At 46.6% G+C, this 22,440-nt stretch overlaps 1 protein-coding gene across 1 annotated transcript in view; it reads right to left on the bottom strand.

The window, feature by feature from the left end:
- KIAA2012 overlaps window positions 1-22,440 on the bottom strand; it is an 84,348-nt gene that overhangs the window by 24,891 nt on the left and 37,017 nt on the right. The window contains exons 11-13 of the mRNA XM_081926621.1: window positions 18,014-18,102; window positions 8,402-8,477; window positions 6,843-7,004 (exon numbers count right to left, since the gene is read on the bottom strand). Coding sequence (XP_081782747.1) covers window positions 6,843-7,004; window positions 8,402-8,477; window positions 18,014-18,102 — 327 coding nt within the window. The remainder of the gene's footprint in view (window positions 1-6,842; window positions 7,005-8,401; window positions 8,478-18,013; window positions 18,103-22,440) is intronic.

The following is a 22,440-nucleotide window of genomic DNA, read 5'->3' as shown; positions in this document are numbered from 1 at the left end:
CAGAGGCGGAGGGAAGGCTCCAGAGGGATGCCGGAGAGGGTCCCAGTAGGCAGAGAGGCAGCCCATCTGCTGGGGAAGGAAATCAGCGTAACACCAGTGGAGAAGGGGGGCAGATGGGGGAATCGGAGAGGAGGCCAGGGGCGCCGACTTATAAAAAATATTGGGGGGGCCCATACCGACTTATAAAAAATATTGGGGGGGCCCAAGACCTCCAAACCACTGCTGCTGGGGGAACGAAAGGGGCGAGCCCCGGGCTGCCCCGACCTTAAGTGAACCTGTGAGGGCCCGCCCTTTGCGGCAGCCGATTGGCTGCCGCCGTGGGCGGTGAATATTAATGATGTATCATTTTTGTGCTTCATGCTGTGGCATGTGATCTGATGGTGAATTTGGGGTGACCCAATGCAAAAATCCTGAGAATCCCTGTGGATCCATGCTTTGTAACCACGTTTTTGCACCATTGCAGCCCCAGGCAACAGTGGGTGTGTGATTTTTGGGGGGCAGGCTGTAGCCATGGACATGCTATGTGATCTGATAGTGAATTTGGGGTGACCCAATGCAAAGATCCTGAGGATTCATGTGGATCCATGCTTTTTAACCACATTTTTGCACCACTGCAGCCCCAGGCAACAGTGGGTGCGTGATTTTTGGGGGGCAGGCTGTAGCCATGGACTTGCTATGTGATCTGTTGGTGAATTTGGGGTGACCCAATGCAAAGATCCTGAGGATCCATGTGGATCCATGCTTTTAAACCACATTTTAAGTGGGGAGGGAAGGAAAAACACAGAACGGACAAGGAGCACGAGAGGGGTGTGCAGAGAAGCAGCTGGCTAAGAATGCAGGGGAGGGGTATAACGGCAGGGAGGAAAGGAAGGCAAAAGTTTTCCCTCACCTACCCACCCAAGCCAGCCAGCTCGCTCGCACGCTCTCTCTCTCTCTCTCTCTCTCTCTCTCTCTCTCTCTCTCTCTCTCTCTCTCCCTCTCTCCTGCCTGCTTGCCTGGAGGGGAGGGGCTTTCCCTGCTCTTTGTTCCGTTTGAGCAAACACAGCAAGGAAACAGAGGAGGGTGGGCAGTAAGACCCTGAGGCAGAATGCAGGAAAGCAGCCGCTTCCTCTTTTTGAGGGAAAAATACGGTAATAATTTTCTTAAATTATTGGGGGGGCAGAGCCCCCCCAAACGAATTTTTGAGGGGGCTCGGGCCCCCTCAGGCCCCATGGAGTCGGCGCCTATGGAGGAGGCTCCAGGACTCCTCGCCGGAGACCAGCGGGGAGAGCACGGGTCCTCCGCTGCCCACACCCTCCCTGCGCAGAAGACTAACGAGCAGGGAGAGTAGGAGGAGACTTGGCGTCAAAGAACTTTTTTGCTGGAAGAAGTTCAAGAAACGCCCACTGACGGATTCTGCCAGCGACTGAGACAGCCACGAAGTGAAGGGCTGTCCAGACAGAAAGGGTTCAACCAGGTAACCTAGCCAGGAGTGGCGGCAACTTACGCACGAGCAACCCCTAGAACCATTACACCTACACTGGCAGGAATGCACATTACGTTTTTATATAGGTGATTATATCACACAAATGCATCCAGAGAGGCTTCTAGGCACATCTAAAATGCCTCTTACGAAAATGCGCAGTGTCATGTTCCTACTAATTTCTGACTTGGCCCAGTGTACCTGAAGGAGCGTCTCCACCACCATCGGACAATGAGGTCCAGCTCCGAGGGCCTTCTGGCGCTTCCCTCACTACGAGAAGTGAGGTTACAGGGAACCAGGCAGAGGGCCTTCTCGGTGGTGGTGCCCACCCTGTGGAACGCCCTCCCATCAGATGTCAAGGAAATAAACAACTACTGTGGTACCTCGGGTTAGTTCCCTAATTCGTTCTGGAGGTCCGTACTTAACCTGAAACTGTTCTTAACCTGAAGCACCACTTTAGCTGATGGGTCTCCTGCTGCTGCTGTGCCGCCGGAGCACAATTTCTGTTCTCATCCTGAAGCAAAGTTCTTAACCTGAAGCACTATTTCTGGGTTAGCGGAGTCTGTAACCTGAAGCATATGTAACCCGAGGTACCACTGTATCTGATTTTTAGAAGACATCTGAAGGCAGCCCTGTTTAGGGAAGCTTTTAACGTTTGATGTTTTATCGTGTTTTTAATATTCCGTTGGGAGCCGCCCAGAGTAGCTGGGGAAACCCAGCCAGATGGGCTGTATATAAATAATAATAAAAAATGATAATAAATGATAATAATTACAGCCACTGGAAACTTGAATCTTAATTTCCCTGTTCTATACCTAGGGCTGGATGGGGTGTTAGAGGAGAGGTAGTATCTCTGGTGGGGTATTTACATTGTAATATTGCAAACAGTGTGCTCAACAATTTACAGTAACAACTTAACAATGTGGAAGCTACAGTACTATGTTATTAAATCTGAAACAAAAGGCTTGGGCAACAGCTCGGATTGGAATAATTTAACAACTTGGGAGTTGCTGCGTCATTAAACTTCAGACAATAGACTTGGACAACAGCCCAGATTGGAAGATTGGAATCAGTTTCCTTTCATTCTGCTGCCTCCCTACCCTCCCTCAGATTGCTTTGGACTGGTTATGACTAATTTATTTATTTATTTGTTCCTTGTATCTTTTTAATTCTATCAGTCCCCCACTCCCCAAACCATGCTTTAGGGATTTTTTTTTTAAAAAACCATCAACGCACAACGTCAGATTTTTGGTGGAAATGTGACCCCGCGGGATAGGGATTTTTAAAAAAATTGTTTTTCTGCGGATTAAGGTGCCGAGGGCTGGTTTTTTTTGGTCTATGATAAAACGTGCTGATTCCACTGCCAAACCTTGCAGGGGAGAATTTGCAACAGTTTGGCACCGTTTTTGAGTGAATTGGATAACGTCAGATTTTTGGTGGAATTGTGAGCCTGCGGGGTGGCTAAAATCTTTATCAAATACACTGAGCAATTGGGAAAGAAGGAGTTGATTCATGGCAGGCGTTTAATCTATATTCTATGTCTAGTCCCTGAACTTTGTTCTGAGTTAGCAAAGTAAGAAATCACCCTGTGGATGTGTATACTAAAGAGCTGGGCACAGTGGACCTGGGTTCAAACCAATCCCCAGCGAGGAAGACCAATAACCAGGAAAGCTAGGAGTTGAAATCCTACCACTGTTGTAGTGTATTGCATTAGGCTATCCACGCTGCACAGAACAAGGTTGGGTTGTTCACAGTTCACACGCACACATTCACCCCTTCATGACCGCCACAACAAATAATAAATTGGATGTGTGAAGCATCTGCCCAGATTAAATAGCCATACAGCCTTCAAATCACTTAATATCACATCGGAAACCTTTTCAGGGGAGGCTAAGATTGCCGGAAGAAATATCAACAACCTCAGATATGCCGATGACACAACCTTGAAAGTGAGGAGGAATTAAAGAACCTTTTAATGAGGGTGAAAGAGGAGAGTGCAAAATATGGTTTGAAGCTCAACATCAAAATAACGAAGATCATGGCCACTGGTCCCATCACCTCCTGGCAAATAGAAGGGGAAGAAATGGAGGCAGTGAGAGATTTTACTTTCTTGGGCTCCATGATCACTGCAGATGGTGACAGCAGCCACAAAATTAAAAGACACTTGCTTCTTGGGAGAAAAGCAATGACAAACCTAGACAGCATCTTAAAAAGCAGAGACATCACCTTGCCAACAAAGGTCCATATAGTTAAAGCTATGGTTTCTCCAGTAGTGATGTATGGAAGTGAGAGCTGGACCATAAAGAAGGCTGATCGCCGAAGAATTGATGCTTTTGAATTATGGTGCTGGAGGAGACTCTTGAGAGTCCCATGGACAGCAAGAAGATCAAACCTATCCATTCTGAAGGAAATCAGCCCTGAGTGCTCACTGGAAGGACAGATCCTGAAGCTGAGGCTCCAAGACTTTGGCCACCTCATGAGAAGAGAAGACTCCCTGGAAAAGACCCTGGTGTTGGGAAAGATGGAGGGCACAAGGAGAAGGGGAAGACAGAGGATGAGATGGATGGACAGTGTTCTTGAGGCTACCAACATGAGTTTGACCAAACTGCGGGAGGCAGTGGAAGACAGGAGTGCCTGGCGTGCTCTGGTCCATGGGGTCACAAAGAGTCGGACACGACTAAACGACTAAACAACAACAACATGGTCATCTTGAGTTGCAAATCCACAGCAGAAACGCCATGAGAGGCTATCTGAATTAAGCGCCAGTGCAGTTTAAGGGGTATAGGTTTTCCCCAAAGAGCTTTTTGAAATGCAGCTCTTTGAGAAGGCTCCGGTGGTACAGTATGTAGAGAGACCAAAATCATATGCTTGCTTTTCCTTTGTTGTCCTAGCTAAAATCATAATAAGCGACCGAGAAAGCTGAATTGCATCCAGCCTTGCGAAGACAGGAAACTTTTAATGGCCCTCGACTCTGCAATCTAGGTCTTGTTGGCATGGAGATATATATTTTTTTTCAGCTGTTCTGTACAGCAGCGTGGCCTCTCATGTTCTTTGCACTGCTTTTACCAAGCAGTTTCCTGATAATTTCATCCTGAACATCCCCTCAAAGTGGAAACCATCAAGAGCGGCATTTGTTTGATTTCCCTCTTGCCCAGGCTCTTTAAACTTCCGGCAAGCAAATTGTGATCAAAGTAATTACCCAGAGGCGCATCCTCATGGCCTTAATTGAGCATCTTCCTCGAAGCTAGCCGGGATCTCTTTTTGTGCAAGAAGGGAGGGTGGGGAGACACGCTCTGTCTTAATTTGGGAAGGATCCTTGGGTAGGCACTCTTACGATCCCAAATCAAAACTGAAAATAAACGATGGAACGGCATTTTTACCTAGGTGGTCAGTGTGAATCAAGGGCCTTTTTAACACAGGATGCGCAGCAAAGGGCATGTACTACACCATGTGTACATGTTCTGGGGGAAAAAAATTCCTTCCAGTAGCACCTTAAAGACCAACTAAGTTAGTTCTTGGTATGAGCTTTCGTGTGCATGCACACTTCTTCAGATACACAGTTTTGACTATGGCAGACCAACACGGCTACCTATCTGTAACATGTTCTGGGGAGTCATTGCTAGGAGCGGTTGCTTGGCAAACGTTGCATATACCTGGTAGGAGCAAAGCAGTTGAAAACATGCACTTATGTGGACACTTTTTGCACAAAAATTCTTTATCAGTGGATGTTAAGTCGTGGGTGAACATATCAGACAACACAGCGATTCTTCAAACAGCTCTTGTTTAATCACAGGCCAGAACAGAACTGAAGGGTTCAGTCAGCCTGCTTATATAGAGCTCCAGTACCACGTAATTGTAACAACTTTCTGTAACTATCCAATCACTGAACGTCACTTTCGATCCCTTATTTGCATATGTGGACCTGAACTATCTACAGTTTCCCCCTGCTGGCCTAGAGTGAGAACTTCAGTACATAATAGTGGAAGATCTGTTTGCCTGCAGACTAGCCTCTAGAGAGTAGGCTTTGGCCCTGCATACCTGAAGGAGCATCTCAGCCCTGATCGTTCAGCTTGGACACTGAGGTGCAGCGCCGAGGGCTTTCTGGCGGTTCACTTCCTGCGAGAAGTGAGGTTACAGGGCCTTCTCGGTAGTGGTGCCCGCCTTGTGAACGCCCTCCCATCAGATGTCAAGGAAATAAACGACTCTCTGACTTTTAGAAGACAGTACTGGGAGGTTTTTTAATGTTTGATCTTTTATTGTGTGTTTAATAATCGGAGTGGCTGGGGCAACACAGTCAGACAGGTAGCATATAAATAAATTTGTTGTTGTTGTTGTTGAATAGAGAGGTGGCAATAGAGGTAAGGCAGAGCTGGTCCACTGCTTTCATCCTGAATTTTCATCCTGGTTTTGTAAAATGCAAGGCCTCTGAGAGAGCTAGAGGACACTGCTCTGAAAAGATCATTAGCAAACGAGAACAACATTATACCGCAGGAAGGAGAATAAGGAAATTATTCAAGCATTGTAGTGCCAGTCCCTACAGACCTGTAGAAACACTATTAAGCTGATGTGAAAGAATCATCGCAAGAGCAGACACAGAAAGACTTCTCTCTAAGCCATTGTGACTCTGCATTAATTTGCTCATTAAAGACCCTCTGCACTCTAGTGAGAAATATAGAATTCCAACCAAGATGCCTCAAATAGGGATGGACAAATCAAATAAATTCAATTTCTCCATGCATAAAGGCCTGATTAGCGGACAAAGAAGAGAAAACTCTCAATTGAACTTTGCTCAGTATTTTCCTTTCACCCAGCTGAGACACAGAAGGGCAGAAGGATCAACACACTCAGCTTTTATCGAGTTTACATTGGCAACAGGGCTAATTAAAATATCAAACATCAAATGGCTGGGTTGAGAACACCTTTCTGACTGAGAAATACCTTCACACGAGTCACAAACATGACAACTGAGTGACAAAAAATTATTTGCCTGTGACTAGTTTTCATGGAAAGCCACAGCTGTCTTCATAAAGAAAAAATAACTTTATGCGTTAGAAGTGCATAAAGTTAAGCAAAACACATTAAGCAGTTTAGTCCTTTATGTACAGGCAAACCACACTAGAAAGCTAGATGGGGTGTGTGGGTGATGAATTTTTACAAAACAGATGACACTTGAGGTAACTTCTAGAAGGGAGAAGAAGGAATTCTTTAAACCCGACACATCCCGCCAAATTTATTCCTCTATTCACATAAATGGATAAACTGTTGACAGTTTTCTCAGTGGCTCCATTTCTACCTCATTATAATGTCATCCCAACCATACGCCTCTCCCCATCTTTGGTGCAGGTATTTTATCTCTTAAAGTGTGTAGAAACTGGAGTACCTTGTAAGAAGTTGCCAACATCCTTCTCCTTTCTGCTGTCTGTCGGTGGCAACCTGGAGACTCCCTCCTCCTCCTTACGCTGCACGAGATGTCTGTTCCCGCAGAGGCCATTTTGACTTTTCTGGTCCCCCTTTCTGGATTCAGCCAGAACTCTCTCATCCCCTGATGCAGAAGCACAAGGAAATGGCATCAGTCATCTTTTTTTGCTATTCGGAGAAGCATTCTGTGTCCAGGGCAGCTTTCTACCAGCTCCATCTGTTACGCAGGCTGAGACCCTACCTGCCCGCGGACTGTCTCGCCAGAGTGGTGCATGCTCTAGTTATCTCCTGCTTGGACTACTGCAATGCGCTCTACGTGGGGCCACCTTTGAAGGTGACCCAGAAACTGCAATTAATCCAGAATGTGGCAGCTAGACTGGTGACTGGGAGCGGCCGCCAGGACCACATAACACCGGTCCTGAGAGATCTGCATTGGCTCCCAGTATGTTTCCAAGCACAATTCAAAGTCTTGGTGCTGACCATTAAAGCCCTAAATGGCCTTGGCCCAGTATACCTGAAGGAGCGTCTCCACCCCCATCGTTCTGCCCGGACGCTGAGATCCAGCGCTGAGGGCCTTCTGGCGGTTCCCTCATTGGGAGAAGTGAGGTTACAGGGAACCAGACAGAGGGCCTTCTCGGTAGTGGCGCCCGCCCTGTGGAACGCCCTCCCTTCAGATGTGAAGGAAATAAGCAGCTATCCTATCTTTAAAAGACATCCGAAGGCAGCCCTGTTTAGGGAAGTTTTTAATATTTAATGCTGTATTGTTTTTAATACTCGATTGGGAGCTGCCAAGAGTGGCTGGGGAAACTCAGCCAGATGGGTGGGGAATAAATAATAAATTATTATTATTATTATTATTATTATTATTATTAACAACCCTAGCAGGTGTTATAAGTATTCTGAAGTCTCAAATACAAAACAAATGTTCATAAAGGCAAACACATATAAAACCATGTGTCTGAAATAGTACAGGAAGGCCATTATGACTCTCCCAAATTGACCTAAATATATTTCTCAGCAAGGAGGGAAGAAATGGGGAGAGACTCCCCACAGACTTTTGCTTGCAACTCCTGTCTTAAGGGCGTATTTGTGTATGAATAGGGTGAGCCCATGACCTGGATTCAGATCATCACAAAAGAATGGCCAGGCTGCCCAGGTAATGCAATCAGTGACCATTATCAGGTATCCTGGCAGACAGCATTTCTGCTGTAGACCGCCTCCTTCTGTGATGTATGTATGATGTTTAAGGGTAGTGGTCTTGGGCTACAGGGTGGGCAATTTCAGAAGTCTATATAAGGGCTCGCACACCATTTTCCTGGGTTCTCTCCTCTCTCCTGCGTGTGGTGAGTGGGGACCCTGCTGCAACATTTCCTTAAATAAAGATCAGGCTTACTGGCCTCTGTTATTTTCTCCTACCAATAGGGAACCCACCTAAGGACTCCATATGGGCTCTTGGATACCCCATAGGGGAAAAGGAGCAGCCCCCCCCTTATAACACAGGTAAAATCCTGGCAAATTTACCCTTGGTGCTTTGCTCATTTCCTGTACTCTGCTGGTTCCCTCGCAGCTCCCCTGCTTGTTGCCTTTTCAGGGGTTCCTTTGAAAAAGAGAAGCCACATTTAGTTATACAGTGGTACCTCGGGTTACATACGCTTCAGGTTACATAAGCTTCAGGTTAAAGACTCCGCTAACCCAGGAATAGTGCTTCAGGTTAAGAACTTTGCTTCAGGATGAGAATAGAAATCGGGCTCCGGCGGTCCGGCAGCAGCAGGAGGCCCCATTAGCTAGTGCTTCAGGTTAAGAACAGTTTCAGGTTAAGAACATACCTCCGGAACAAATTAAGTACTTAATCTGAGGTACCACTGTACAATCTGTCAAGTTTTACCACAGAGGGTTACAGCAACCTTCCGCCTCTTTAGTAACTGTTGCTTTGTGGGGGACTTCATAGCATAGCATCTTGTGCCCAAGAGCAGCGACGCAGCATCGTTTGACGCTGCCTGGGCACAGAGGGTGAAGAGAACCCGCTGGGCCAGCTCAGTTGACGCGCCGCTGTAATAAAAAAAATTAAGGTCTTCTATATATAATAAGGGACGCGTGTGGCGCTATGGGTTAAACCACAGAGCCCGGGATTTGCCGATCCGAAGGTCGGCAGTTCGAATCCCCGCAATGGGGTGAGCTCCCGTTGCTCGGTCCCTGCTCCTGCCCACCTAGCAGTTCGAAAGCATGTCAAAGTGCAAGTAGATAAATAGGTACCACTCCGGAGGGAAGGTAAACGGCATTTCCATGCGCTGCTCTGGTTTGGCAGAAGCGGCTTAGTCATGCTGGCCACATGACTGTACGCCGGCTCCCTCAGCCAATAAAGCAAGATGAGCGCCGCAACCCCAGTGTCGGTCACGACTGGACCTAATGGTCAGGGGTCCCTTTACCTATATATAATAAATGTTCATAAATGTACCAGCCAAGCACGTACATAGATATGTGGACCACATGTCTGGAGCAGCACAGGAAGACCGTCCTAAAACCATTTTGACCAAATGTTTTCTCTACAAGGAGGGAGGGGGTGAGGGAACCTTCTCATTGTCTCAGGAATTTGGTAATCACCATCTCAAAGAAATGGCCAGACTACCAGGAAAGGCAATCAGATAACCTGGCAGACAGGAAACAACAACATTCAAATTTCTGTTGTAGACCGCCTTTTCTGTGATGTAGGTACGATGTTTGTGGGGTGTGATCTTGGGTTACACCCCTTCTGTGATGTATGGAGGGGTGGTTTTGAGCTCCAGGGAAGGGAATTTAAAATGTTAAATAAAAAAGGGCGGGTACACCTTTGTTCAGGGTCCTCCTCTGTCCTCCTGCGTGTCAGGGGAGCACCCTGTTGCAACAGTTCAATAAAGATCAGGCTTACTAGCTGCTTTTGCTTCTCAATATTCTCTGGTTGGCCTCTGTTATTTTCTCCTACTGATGGAGAACCTACAAAGGACTCTATAAGGGTTCTTGTGTCCCCCATAAGGGAATAAGGGCAGATTTTGTTTACAACACCGTTGAAGCCACCAGACGGGTACGCGCTGGGTGGGGGGCAGGGGGAGTGAGCCCACTCAGCCAGTCAAACCCGTGCCACTGGAGCCAAGTGTGGCTTTGTTGCGACATCCGCCCGTCTGCACAGGGGGAAGCCCGCCAGCTAGACTGGTGACTGGGAGTGGCCGCCAAGACCATATAACACCGGTCCTGAAAGATCTACATTGGCTTCCAGTACATTTCCGAGCACAATTCAAAGTGTTGGTGCTGACCTTTAAAGCCCTAAATGGCCTTGGCCCAGTAGACCTGAAGGAGCGTCTCCATCCCCATCGTTCAGCCAGGACACTGAGGTCCCTCATTGTGAAAAGTGAGGTTACAAGGAACCAGGCAGAGGGCCTTCTCGGTAGTGGCGCCTGCCCTGTGGAACGCCCTCCCATCAGATGTCAAGGAAATAAACAACTATCTGACTTTTAGAAGATTAGAAGATATCTGAAGGCAGCCTTGTTTAGGGAAGTTTTTAATGTTTGATCTTTTATTCCTCCTCCTCCTCCTCCTCCTCCTCCTCCTTCTTCTTCTCCTTCTCCTTCTCCTTCTCCTTCTTATTCTGTTGGGAGCCACCCAGAGTGCCTGGGGAAACCCAGCCAGATAGGCGGGGTATAAATAAATAAATAATGATAATGATGATAATAATAATAATTAACAGCGTGGCCCTTGGTGGGTGAATCTCCCCGACACCCACAGAGAAGTTTTGTTTTGTTCCTGTTTTTATTATATATTTTGTGTTTTTATCTTGTATTTCTATGCTCTGGACTGCCCTGGGGTCTACAGATGAAAACTTTAATTGTTATTAATAATAATAATTTATTTCCCGCCATCTCCAGTCCTGGATTCGAAATTCACAACATGTCCTTTTACTCTCCCACCAAAGAAAAGGCGGTTCCCTTTTTAATTTTCCAGCCGACTCTTACCTTTCCATCTTTCCATCAGGGCTGACACCTGATTAAAGAAATGTTCCTTCTAACTCGGAGGGGTTTTCCTATTGCCTTGGCAAGGGATTGTTCAGAGGGGGGGGGGCAGGAAAACCACCCCACCCCAAAACTTAGCTTATCTAGGTGAGCCTAGCGAGGCGAGAAGACATGGCTCCGGGGAGATCGGTGCCCGATTAGAATTTAGGAGCTGACAGCTTCTAGTCGCCTGAGCGCAAGTCGCTAGACTGTCTCCTTCCTTGTTCTGCTCATCTCATGATTGCATAACACTTTCTCCTTGGGGTAAGAACCAGCAGTGACAAGAAAATGAGCAAATGAGGTTGCTGATAGATGAAGGAAGGAAGAGGCATATTGAGAAGCGATGAAAGAAACATCTGGCGGCAGTGGCCAATGCAGGGAAGGGTGGATAATCTCATTTTCCTTACTCCAGAGCAGAATCCCCATAGGATGCCACGCTTTTCCAAAGTGAGGCCTTTTTGGGGAAAGTCCTGAGGACCTTCTCCATCAGCTCTGATCTTGTTGACAATATTTTACGGGCAGTGCATGAAATGTGTCTTCCGCAAGGTTGCTAGGAGAGGAGAGGGCAGGCTTTGTGCCTTGCATGTGGCAGCTTTCGAACTCAAGCCCTGGCACCTCCCATTAAAATGATCAGGGGGCGGCAAGTGATGGGGAAGACCATTCTTCTCTAGAGGACCAGACAACACTTGTGCTAGAGGGGGGCAGATCTGCACCGTGGATTTAAAGCACATTCAGTGCATCTTCAAAGCCACGAAAAAAGAGTTCTGATCGCGGCAAAATGTTCGAAGAGTAATGAAATCCCCTCTATACAAGATTGGATCCAAAAGCTGACAGAATATGCCGAATTAGATGGTCTATCAGAAAAAATAAAGAATAAACCAAAACAGGAATTTGTTTCAAAATGGGAGGTTTTCAAAGAATATCTGAAAAATAAATATAGTAGTTTAAATTCTGTTGCAGCATTCGAGGAACGTCAGTAATAGTTGCAAGGTAGAATAATGGTCTTTTCGATTTTCCCTTTTCAGTTGGCAATATACTTAAAAGAAATATTTCTGGTCTTTTTTAAAAATGTTTTTTAAAATCATTTTTTTAAGTATTTTTTTGGAAAAATACTAAAACACCTAATATAGTAGACTGGCAAACATTAATGGTAGAATACTTGCAGCTAGCAAAGGTGAGGGGAAGAATTACCGTAGAGGCCAAACAAAACAAAAAGTCTACAAGGAATGGAAGATATTTAAAGAATATTTTAAGAACAATGGTATAAAGGGTAATCTCCTGGCAGACCTAGACTGAGCTTTGTAGTATATAAAGGTAACTGACAATTTACATAGAAATACGATAAAAAAATAGAAGAAATAAGTAACTGTGTGGTAAAAGTGTATTTAACAGATAACGTACAATGAGAATGTTTGAAAGGTTTTTTTTTGAAACCTCAACTACCATATTTTTTGCACCATAACACTCACTTTTTTCTTCCTAGAAAGTAAGGGGAAATGTCTGTGCGTGGTATGGAGTGAATGCCTGCAGGTGGTGGGGGGGATCTGCTGCAGTCGTGAGCAGAGGATCCATGGTTCCCCTTCCTTCCCTCCTCTGTGGTTACAAACATGGATCCACATGGATCCTCAGGATTTTTGCATTGGGCTTCTCCAAACTCACTGCCAGATCATATGTCTGTGGCCACAGCATAAACCACAAAAATCATATATCCACTATTTCGTTTAGAATATTTTTTTTCTTGTTTTCCTCCTCTAAAAACTACGTGCGTGTTATGGTCTGGTGCATGTTATAGAGCGAAAAATACGGTACTTTTTCTTTTCTTTCTTTCTTTCTTTCTTTCCTTCCATAAATTGTAAATTTCATAAATTGTAAATTGTAAAATAATAATAATAATCCCCCCTGCCCCGCAAGAGGGAATCTATACTAGGAGAGCAAGACCTGGAATTTAGTTTTCCAGACTGACAGATCTTGATTCTGGAAATGCGAAACCAGCTTTCACAACATGCGATTAAGAAAATTAACCAGACATATCAACAACACACTTTCTCCAATTCAGGCGTCCATCAGCCCTGTAAGCCGTAAGAATACAAGACAATAATATAGATTTCATAGAATTTAGTGCAACTGCTATACAAGACAAGGAACCAAGAAGCGGTTTCATTGTCATAACTTTCCCTGTAAAGGACCATTTTGCAGCTTTAGTTTTGTGAAGACGCCGGGAATTTGTGGAACAGATCATTGGCTCCTACACAGAACTTCAATGCCTGAGTTTCCCTTGCTAGAGATCCATTTCCATTAAACAGGTTTGAGGCTGTTTCATTTGGGTTTAATTTGTAGCGTAGACAGACACACCCTGCCTTTGTTTGGTAGGTTTCTGGAGAGTGCTAAACTCCCCATACAGAGAAGCTATTTTCTGAAACAGGGACATACCTTAAGGCTTCAACCTTTCCTGATTTAATTGAAGCCGGGGTTTTTTTTTATAAACCAAATAATTCATAATATCAAATTGCTTTGGGATTGTGGCCAACAAAGTAAGGTCTGAAGAACACGCCATATACATTTGAGGTTATGTCCTCATAATAAAACATCTCTGGCCATTTTAATAACGTTTTGCAAAGTTGATTATTCCATATATGCTTTTCTTTGTCTGTCTCTGCATGTAAATTGCCGCGTAATTATCTCCTGTTTGAACATACCAGCCTTTTATCTGCACATTGGGCATAACCCTCATTCTTCAGTGTAGCAAAGACTTGGACGGCTTCCTAGAATGATAAATACCATCAAAGACGCACTCATGGCTCGTTGAGACATAATTTCTATATATCTATTTCATCATGCCTGAAAATGTTCCATGGGCTTCAGCAGTTCTGTCCTATTTATTGACTTACATGCTTACTTGATCATGTTATTAGAGCCGTTTGGATTTCTGTTAACATGGTGCTGCCTTTGAAAAGGGCTTAGAAACCACAACTGGCTCAAAGAGCTGCAGCCAGATTGTTGACCAGGGTTGGTTAACCCTGGCTGTACTGGCTACAGAGTGCCATTCAAAGTGCTGTCTGTTATCAATAAAGCCCTATATGACTTTGTTGTTGTTGTTGTTTAGTCGTTTAGTCGTGTCCGACTCTTCGTGACCCCATGGACCAGAGCACGCCAGGCATTCCTGTCTTCCACTGCCTCCCGCAGTTTGGTCAAACTCATGCTGGTAGCTTCGAGAACACTGTCCAACCATCTCGTCTTCTGTCGTCCCCTTCTCCCTGTGCCCTCCATCTTTCCCAACATCAGGGTCTTTTCCAGGGAGTCTTCTCTTCTCATGAGGTGGCCAAAGTATTGGAGCCTCAGCTTCAGGATCTGTCCTTCCAGTGAGCACTCAGGGCTGATTTCCTTCAGAATGGATAGGTTTGATCTTCTTGCAGTCCATGGGACTCTCAAGAGTCTCCTCCAGCACCAGAATTCAAAAGCATAAATTCTTTGGCGATCAGCCTTTTTAATGGTCCAGCTGTCACTTCCATACATCACTACTGGGAAAACCATAGCTTTGACTATATGGGCCTTTGTCAGCAAGGTGATGTCTCTGCTTTTTAAGATGCTGTCTAGGTTTTTCATTGCTTTTCTCCCAAGAAGCAGGCGTCTTTTAATTTCGTGGCTGCTGTCACCATCTGTAGTGATCATGGACCCCTTCATGGATCACTGCCTTGCCGTGGCGAAGGGGCTTAAATAACTCATATAAGCTATGCACTATGCTGAGCAGGGCACCCAAGATGAACAGGTCATAGTGGAGAGTTTTGACCAAACGTGATCCACCTGGAGGAGGAACTGGCAAGCCACTCCAGTATCCCTGCTAAGAAAACTATATGACTTAGGTCCAAGCTATCTGTACCTGCCTGGGTTCAGAGATCTTTGAGGGAAGCACACTGTTTGCTTCTAGATCAGCCCCACTGTTCAAAAACATCACCATGATAGGCAGGGCCGGATTTAGGTTTGATGAAGCCCTAAGCTACTGAAGTTAATGGGGCCCTTTATATGTCCAGCTGTCCTTTGTCAACAACAAATTGTCCCTGTTTTTTGTGTCGAATATATGCAACATGGTAATTTATGGGCCTAATAGGTATCTAAAGCCATTTGCACATAACAAAATATGTACCGGTATCTTAACAAAGTAATTGTTTTTTTATCTTACATTTTGGAAATGTAAATCCAGTTGTTTTTTTCCTTTAAATTTTTTTGGGGCCCCCAAGAGAGTGGGGCCCTAAGCTATAGCTTGTTTAGCTTATACTTAAATCCGACACTGAGTTGCCATATCTTCTCCCCGGCAAATTATGTAAAAGTAAAGGTAAAGGTCCCCTGGACGGTTAAGTCCAGTCAAAGGCGACTATGGGGTGCAACACTCATCTCGCTTTCAGGCCGAGGGAGCCGGCGTTTGTCCACAGACAGCTTTCCAGGTCATGTGGCCAGCAGGACTAAACCGCTTCTGGCGCAACGGAACACCGTGACAGAAGCCAAAGTGCACGGAAACGCCATTTACCTTCCCACCGCAGCGGTACCTATTTATCTACTTGCACTGGTGTGCTTTCGAACTGCTAGGTTGGCAGTAGCTGGGACAGAGCAATGGGAGCTCACCCTGTCGTGGGAATTTGAACCGCTGACCTTCTGATTGGCAAGCCCAGGAAGCTCAGTGGTTTAGACCAGGGGTCAGCAAACTTACCATGCCTCGGGCCGGTGTCTCCAGTGCCGATCGCGTGGCAGGCCAGAGGGCGGGGGAGCGCATGCCTATATGCGTGCGCACACGCTATTTCCGGCGCACTTCCGGGTTGGAGGAGCACTGGAAATAGCTTGTGCGCATGTGCACGAGCCTCCACCAACCTGGATGTGCACTGGAAATAAAGCTTGCGCATGCGCAAAAGCTATTTCCGGTGCTCCTCCGACCCAGAAGTGGGCAGCCGTGCAGCACAACGCGGTAAGAGCGGGCGACGGTGGCGGTTGCCGCGGGCCGGATAAACTTATCCGGCCCGCAGGCCTTACTTTGGGGACCCCTGGTTTAGACCACAACAGTATCCTCTCCCCAGCAAATTACATAATAAACAGCCATGAAAAGGCAATGCACGATGCCACCACAAAGGGTGTGCTGGTCCCGGGGGGAGGTTACCGTGAGGCGTGGTCAGGGACGTGGGTTGAGGGACTGTAGACTGTCCTCCAAGGGTGAAGCAGCGTCCAAAGCGAGGAGCCGGGCAAGGACGGGAACTGTGGAAGAACAGGTCTGGGTGCTGGCCGAAACAGGTCTTCAACGACGTTGCTCCCGCAACCTGGGACTGTACTGACTGGCCTTTATCTTCTCTGAGGCCAGGGGCGGTCCCGGCACCCAGGTGACCCGCCTCTCCTGGCCTTAAGGCGAGCACTCCTCCTGGGAGAAACCAGTTCCCTCCGCCTCTCTGCCCTGAGCCTCTGCAGCTCAGGAGAGGCTGGAGGGTTACTGGGCCCAGGGCTGGGAGAGGCGCACCTGCAGGCAATGGGTCCTCAATCACCTCCGGAGCCAGAGTGGATTCACCTGGTGCCTGCTCCTGAGGATCTGGCACAGGTGCAGGCACTTCAGATTCAAGGCCCTGCCCCGGCTCAGCCGGCCCTGGAGGTGGGGACTCCTGTGCAGGCTGGGATCCCTCCGGTTCAGCCTCTGAATCAGATTCCCAGGCTATCACAAAGGGATACGATACTAAGATGCCTGCACCAGTGCTGAGTGCGGTACGTTGCGGGAATGTTTCTGTGTATCGCTGGCAGCGGGAGTTTGCAAAAGTGGCCTCCCTCATGCCGAGATGAAAAAGCATTGCTCAGAGGGAACCTCGAGCACAGCAACAGAGACATGTCAAAAGTATACAAGCAAGCGCTTTAACATCTGTAGATAAGAAAAGTATAGATTTGTTTCTCCCTTGGCAGATTACAAGCCTGTTTCTGGTGGTGGGGAGCTAAATTCAGACGCCAGATAGGCTCCTTCTAACCCCCACTCCAGAAAAGCACCCCAATTGCATTCGAAGAACATATGCAGACGTGTGACCAGTTCACCACACATACTTTCTATCGCATGTTTTATAAGAATTTTAAGGTCTCAAATATGGAAGAAATATTCATAAATGCACACATATCTAAATATTTGAAACATAGGTCTGAAATAGTATGAAAGAGCAATCCTGAAGCCGTTTTGACTCTCCCAATGACCTCAAATATTCCTCTGCAGGAAGGGAGGCAAATGGGGAAAGCCTTTGCATTGACTTTTTGCTTGCAACTCCTGTCTTAAGAGTGTATTTGTGTACAAATAGGGTGAGCCTGTGACCTGGACTCAGGAACTAAAGTATTGACCATCACAAAAGAATGGCCAGGCTGCCCAGGTAAAGCAATCAGTGACCATTATCAGGTATCCTGGCAGACAGGATTTCTGCTGTAGACGCCTCTTACTGTGATGTATGTATGATGTTTTGAGGTGGTGGTCTTGGGCTACAGGGTGGGCAATTTCAAGAGTCTATATAAGGGCTTGCACACCATTTTTCTGGGTTCTCTCCTCCCTCCTGCGTGTGGTGAGTGGGGACCCTGTTGCAACAGTTCCTTGAATAAAGATCAGGCTTACTAGCTGCTTTTCTTCTCAATATACTCTGGTTGGCCTCTGTGTGTGTATTTTACCAGTTATGTAATATAATATCACATTATTGCGATGATATCGAGAAGGAATATACAGGTGACCAAGTAGCCCCAGGAGAGACAGGATACTTTGCTCATTTCAAAATCAAGTGGGGAACCTGAAATGCGGCCCTTGCTACCCCCCTACTTGGCCCTCAGAACTCTTCCCAGGCTCTAAATTTCACCTCTCACCGACCCTGCTATGCCCCCTCTTTTTGTGATTTAGTCTGGCTGGAATGTGTCCTCGAACTCTGAATATACCTCTTTGCTTGTATGGATGGACAATAGAGAGCTGTATGTTTGTGTGTGTTGAAACTGTAGTTTGAATTGTAGCCATTATTTCCTAGTCAAAAAAATGAGGAATATCTCTTTGAATAAAATTACAAGTAATTCACAATGGCAAATCATACTTTGCCTCTTTCATAGCTCTGCCAAATCTCTGTATGAAACCAACCTTCCCACGCAGTTCTTCAGCCGCAGGCGGGGTCTCCGGTGACCTTATGGAAACAGCTGCCCTCGTTTTAAGGAATAATTTGCCATCCCCTGCAATGAAAACCAGAAGTATCCCAGTGATTACGCTTGGTGCATTCATAAAAACTAAAGAAAGGTGCGTCCTCTGTTTAATTGAGATGAGTCTACCAAATACTGAAAACCAGCAACACCTAAATCATCACACAAGCAAACTTCTCCCATGTGAGGCAGAAATATTCGATCAAAGTTTATTTTCATGAATTAAGCACAGGCAACCACAGAGTTCAGGGACAAAGTGACTTTCCCCTGGCTTTGTGAATGAACCAGATTTACAAATTTGTTTTAGTAGTAAGGTTAAAGCTTACTGGGAAATGATATATAATGAAATGAAAAGGAAGTTTAAGATAACATTTTTGAAAACAAACAAACCCAGAAGCTTTTCTTTTGGAATTTTTAGGGACAGAACTACCTAAAATGTATAGAAACTTATTCATATATGCTACTACAGCGGCAAGAATGTTACTGGACCTCTTCTGAAGGCTGGTGGGGGGCAAAAGTCTTTGCTCCCCCCCGCCTGCCTTCAAAAGCCATCTGGGATAGCGGGAAGCGCTTCCCTGCTATCCCGGAATGCTTTAAAATGCTGGCGGTGGGGAGCAAAGACTTTCGGCCCCCGCCGGCCTTCCTGGACCTGGACAGATGGGGAGGTTGACGACACCTCAGCCCCATAGAGCCATAGTTGTCAACGGTCCCTTATTTGGCGGGAAACTCCCTTATCCCAGCGCCGTGTCCTGCTGCTGTCCCTTATTGATGATGTCCCTTATATTTCATGCTCTCCAGGCTCGGGGTCCTCCGCCACGAGAGAGAGCATGCCTCAGGGGCGCGTCATGAGGAGACGGGTAGCAGCGGGCGGGTGACAGCCCCTCCCTTGCGAGACTTCCGCCGCGCTGCCAGGGGAAGCCGGAGGCAGCAGCAGCGGTGGCGGCTGAGGAGGTGGCCTGAGGGAGGAGGAAGAGGAGGGGATGGGGAGAGATGCAGAAGGGCGGCGCTTCAGCGGCCGCGGCAGCGTTGCAACTGCCTCATGCCGGGCTTGTGGGCAGCGCGGGCGAGAGTCTCTCTCCCTCCCCCCCTCTCTCGGGTGGGGAAGGGCCGATGGAACTCCTCGCGCCAGGACGACGGCAGGCCCAACGTGCTGCTTAGCCAACAAGTGTGGCATCTTAATGTAGTGATTTCCCTCTCTGCGTCCCTTTCATAACTCTATTTTTATAAATCATTTGTCCATCCATAGTTCAAATCTTTATGACAAGTTTTCTGTCAACCCTGCCAATGTATGTAACTCTTTACAATAGCTTTTCAACTAAATTATAATCTTTCCCCATTCTTTATTAAAGAGGTCCTCTTCCTGGTTTCGAATTCTGCCTGTAAGCTTTGCCATCTGGACGTCGTTCATCAGTTTTGTCTGGCACTCTTCTTTGGTGGGAGTTGTAGACCCTTAGGATCATCTAGTCCAACCCCCTGCAAAACACAGTCAGTCACAGCCAAAGCAGCATGGCTCCATGAGTGGCGGATTTCTGTATAATCTAAGCCAAAATCCCTTATTTTGGCTGCTGATCCCTTATTTTCGAGGCTGCTGGTCCCTTATTTTCAAATCTGTAAGTTGACAGCTATGCAGAAGCTCTTTCGCAATTAAATAAGAAAATAATCTTAATTATAATTTTTAAATACCCCCAAACAATCCAGATAACCCAAGGAACTGAGCCGCGCAAAGTGCTGCAAGGGGAAGAAAAATTTCCTCAGATGCACTAATCAGTGTTGCCTAAGGACAAATGTCTTTTTAACACCCTATAGAAAGAGCAATCAGGGCCCATAATATGTTAAGCCCACAAACCAGTTAAGCCACATCCATATCAGTCAAGGTCCTGTTAATGCTCCTGGCCTTCTTGACACAATGCTAAAACGAAATTGCAAGCACTTTTGTTGCCCTAAGGGCTTAGCGGTGTGGCACATATTTGCACATAGGTCGGAAGGTGCAACACTTCAGTTCTCGGCATCTCCCATTAAAGGGATCCCTGATAACAGGAAGGCCAAGGGACCTTGACTCGCCATCAGTCTTCAGCGCAGGCAATATTGCAAGGGATCCCTTTTGCCTGTGGTGGTTGTAGTAGCAGGAGGCTAGACTCCATCCTATGCTCATTTGATGCTGCACAACAAAGCATTCCATATCTCAAAATGATTAAATAAATAAATAAATAAATAAATAATTTATTATTTATACCCCGCCTATCAGGCTAGGCTTCCCCAGCCACTCTGGGCGGCTTCCAACAAAATATTAAAATACCGTAATACATCAAACATTAAAAGCTTCCCTAAACAGGGGACACTTTTTGAAGCTGAGTAGCAACAGGGAGTCAGTAGTGGGGATGGTGAGGCAAAAGACCCTGGGCCCAAACACACTTCAGATGTCTTCTAAAAGTCTGGTAGTTGTTGCTCTCTTTGACATCTGGTGGGAGGGTGTTCCACAGGGAGGGCGCCACTACTGAGAAGGCCCTCTGCCTGGTTCCCTGTAACTTGGCTTCTTGCAGTGAAGGAACCGCCAGAAGGCCCTCGGAGCTGGACCTCAGTGTCCAGGCAGAACGATGGGGGTGGAGACGCACCTTCAGATATAATGGACCGAGGCCATTCAGCACCAACACTTTGAATTGTGCTCGGAAACGTACTGGAAGCCAGTGTAGGTCTTTCAAGGTGTTATGTGGTCTCGGCGGCCACTCCCAGTCACCAGTCTAGCTGCCACATTCTGAATTAGTTGTTGTAGTTTCTGGGTCACCTTCAAAGGTAGCCCCACGTAGAGTGAATTGCAGTAGTCCAAGCGGGAGATAACCAGAGCATGCACCACTCTGGTGAGGCAATCTGTGGGCAGGTAGGGTCTCAGCCTGCGTACCAGATAGAGCTGGTAAACAGCTGCCCTGGACACAGAATTGACCTGTGCCTCCATGGACAGCCGCGAGTCCAAAATGACTCCCAGGCTGCGCACCTGGTCCTTCAGGGGCACAGTTACCCCATTCAGGAACAAGGAGTCCTCCACACCCACCTGCCTCCTGTCCCCCCAAAACAGTACTTCTGTCTTGTCAGGATTCAACCTCAATCTGTTAGCCGCCATCCATCCTCCAACCAGCTGTGACTTCCCCCAATACAGAATGGGGAATAGCCTATGGTTACCAGATCTTTTTTCAATGAATCCGGGGACACTTTTTGAAGCTGAGTAGCAACAGGGAGTCAGTAGTGGGGATGGTGAGGCGAAAGACCCTGGGCCCAAGCACACATGCATGTTGTATAAAGGTGCAAAGCCCTTCTTTCGCACCTTGTGAAACATAAATACGGAGAGTTTTTAAAAAACTGGGCAACAGCCGCTCGCTCGCAACTCCTAAGCCTACCCCGATCAGTCAAAACAAAGGGGGAAGAGGGCAGGAGATCGGTACCGCTGGACGTCCCCGGTTCCTTTGGCAGTGGCGGAAGCAGCGGCAGTCAGCAGCCCGGAGTCAGTCTGGTAGTGCAGTTGGCTCTGGCTGGCTTCAGGAGCTGCTCGCTGCCATGGCGCCCACCATTTTTCCTTGCCAGAAGTTCCGGCAAGGAAAAATGGCGGGCGCCACGGCAGCGGGCAGCGAGCAACTCCTGGAGCCAGCCAGAGCCATCTGCACTACCAGGCTGGCTCTGGGCTGCTGAGGCTGCCGCTGCCACATTTCCTGGGACAGATTTGCAAATCCGGGGACATTCCGGGACGGAATTTGTCCAGGGACAGATTTGCCCACACTGGAAGAATGGCAGATGCAACTGATGGACTATATGGAACTGGCGGAAATGACTGGCAGAATCCGAGACCTGGGAGAAGAACTGGTGGAGGAGTTTTGGAAGAAATTTAAGGACTATTTACAAAAACATTATAAATTGTATGAATGTTAAGAAAGATGTAAGATTTGCAATAACATGGTACCAACAAACTGGCTAAAAGGAATAAGAACTTAAATGCCATTAAAAGAAAAGACAAATTTTGGATAAATATCACTTTAAAAATAAGATTCTAGAATTGTGGTTTAAATTTTCTAAAGTTTGAGATTTAATATTGGAAAATTGTACTATTAGAAGTGAAACAAGTTAATAATTTGCTGGTAAAATTTATGAGTTCAGAATGCAGGAACGAGAGTCGTGAGGAAGTCCAAGGAGGAGAATGAACTGTGGATATTGGAAAACTATATGTAACTTTGTATGCTTTTTACTGTTGAAAACTTTTAATAAATATTATTATAAAAAAAAAAAAATTGCAAAACCGGGGACATCTGGTAACCCTAGAACAGCCACAAGGCTCTCTCTATATAATATAATATTATATATGCACATGGTTGCTAAAAGGCCCGATAG

Source organism: Podarcis melisellensis (genome assembly GCF_964234715.1).
Source record: "Podarcis melisellensis genome assembly, chromosome: 1".
Classification (NCBI taxonomy): domain Eukaryota; kingdom Metazoa; phylum Chordata; class Lepidosauria; order Squamata; family Lacertidae; genus Podarcis; species Podarcis melisellensis.
The sequence above is the reverse complement of the archived record's forward strand: the minus strand, read 5'-3'. Positions and strand labels throughout refer to the sequence as shown.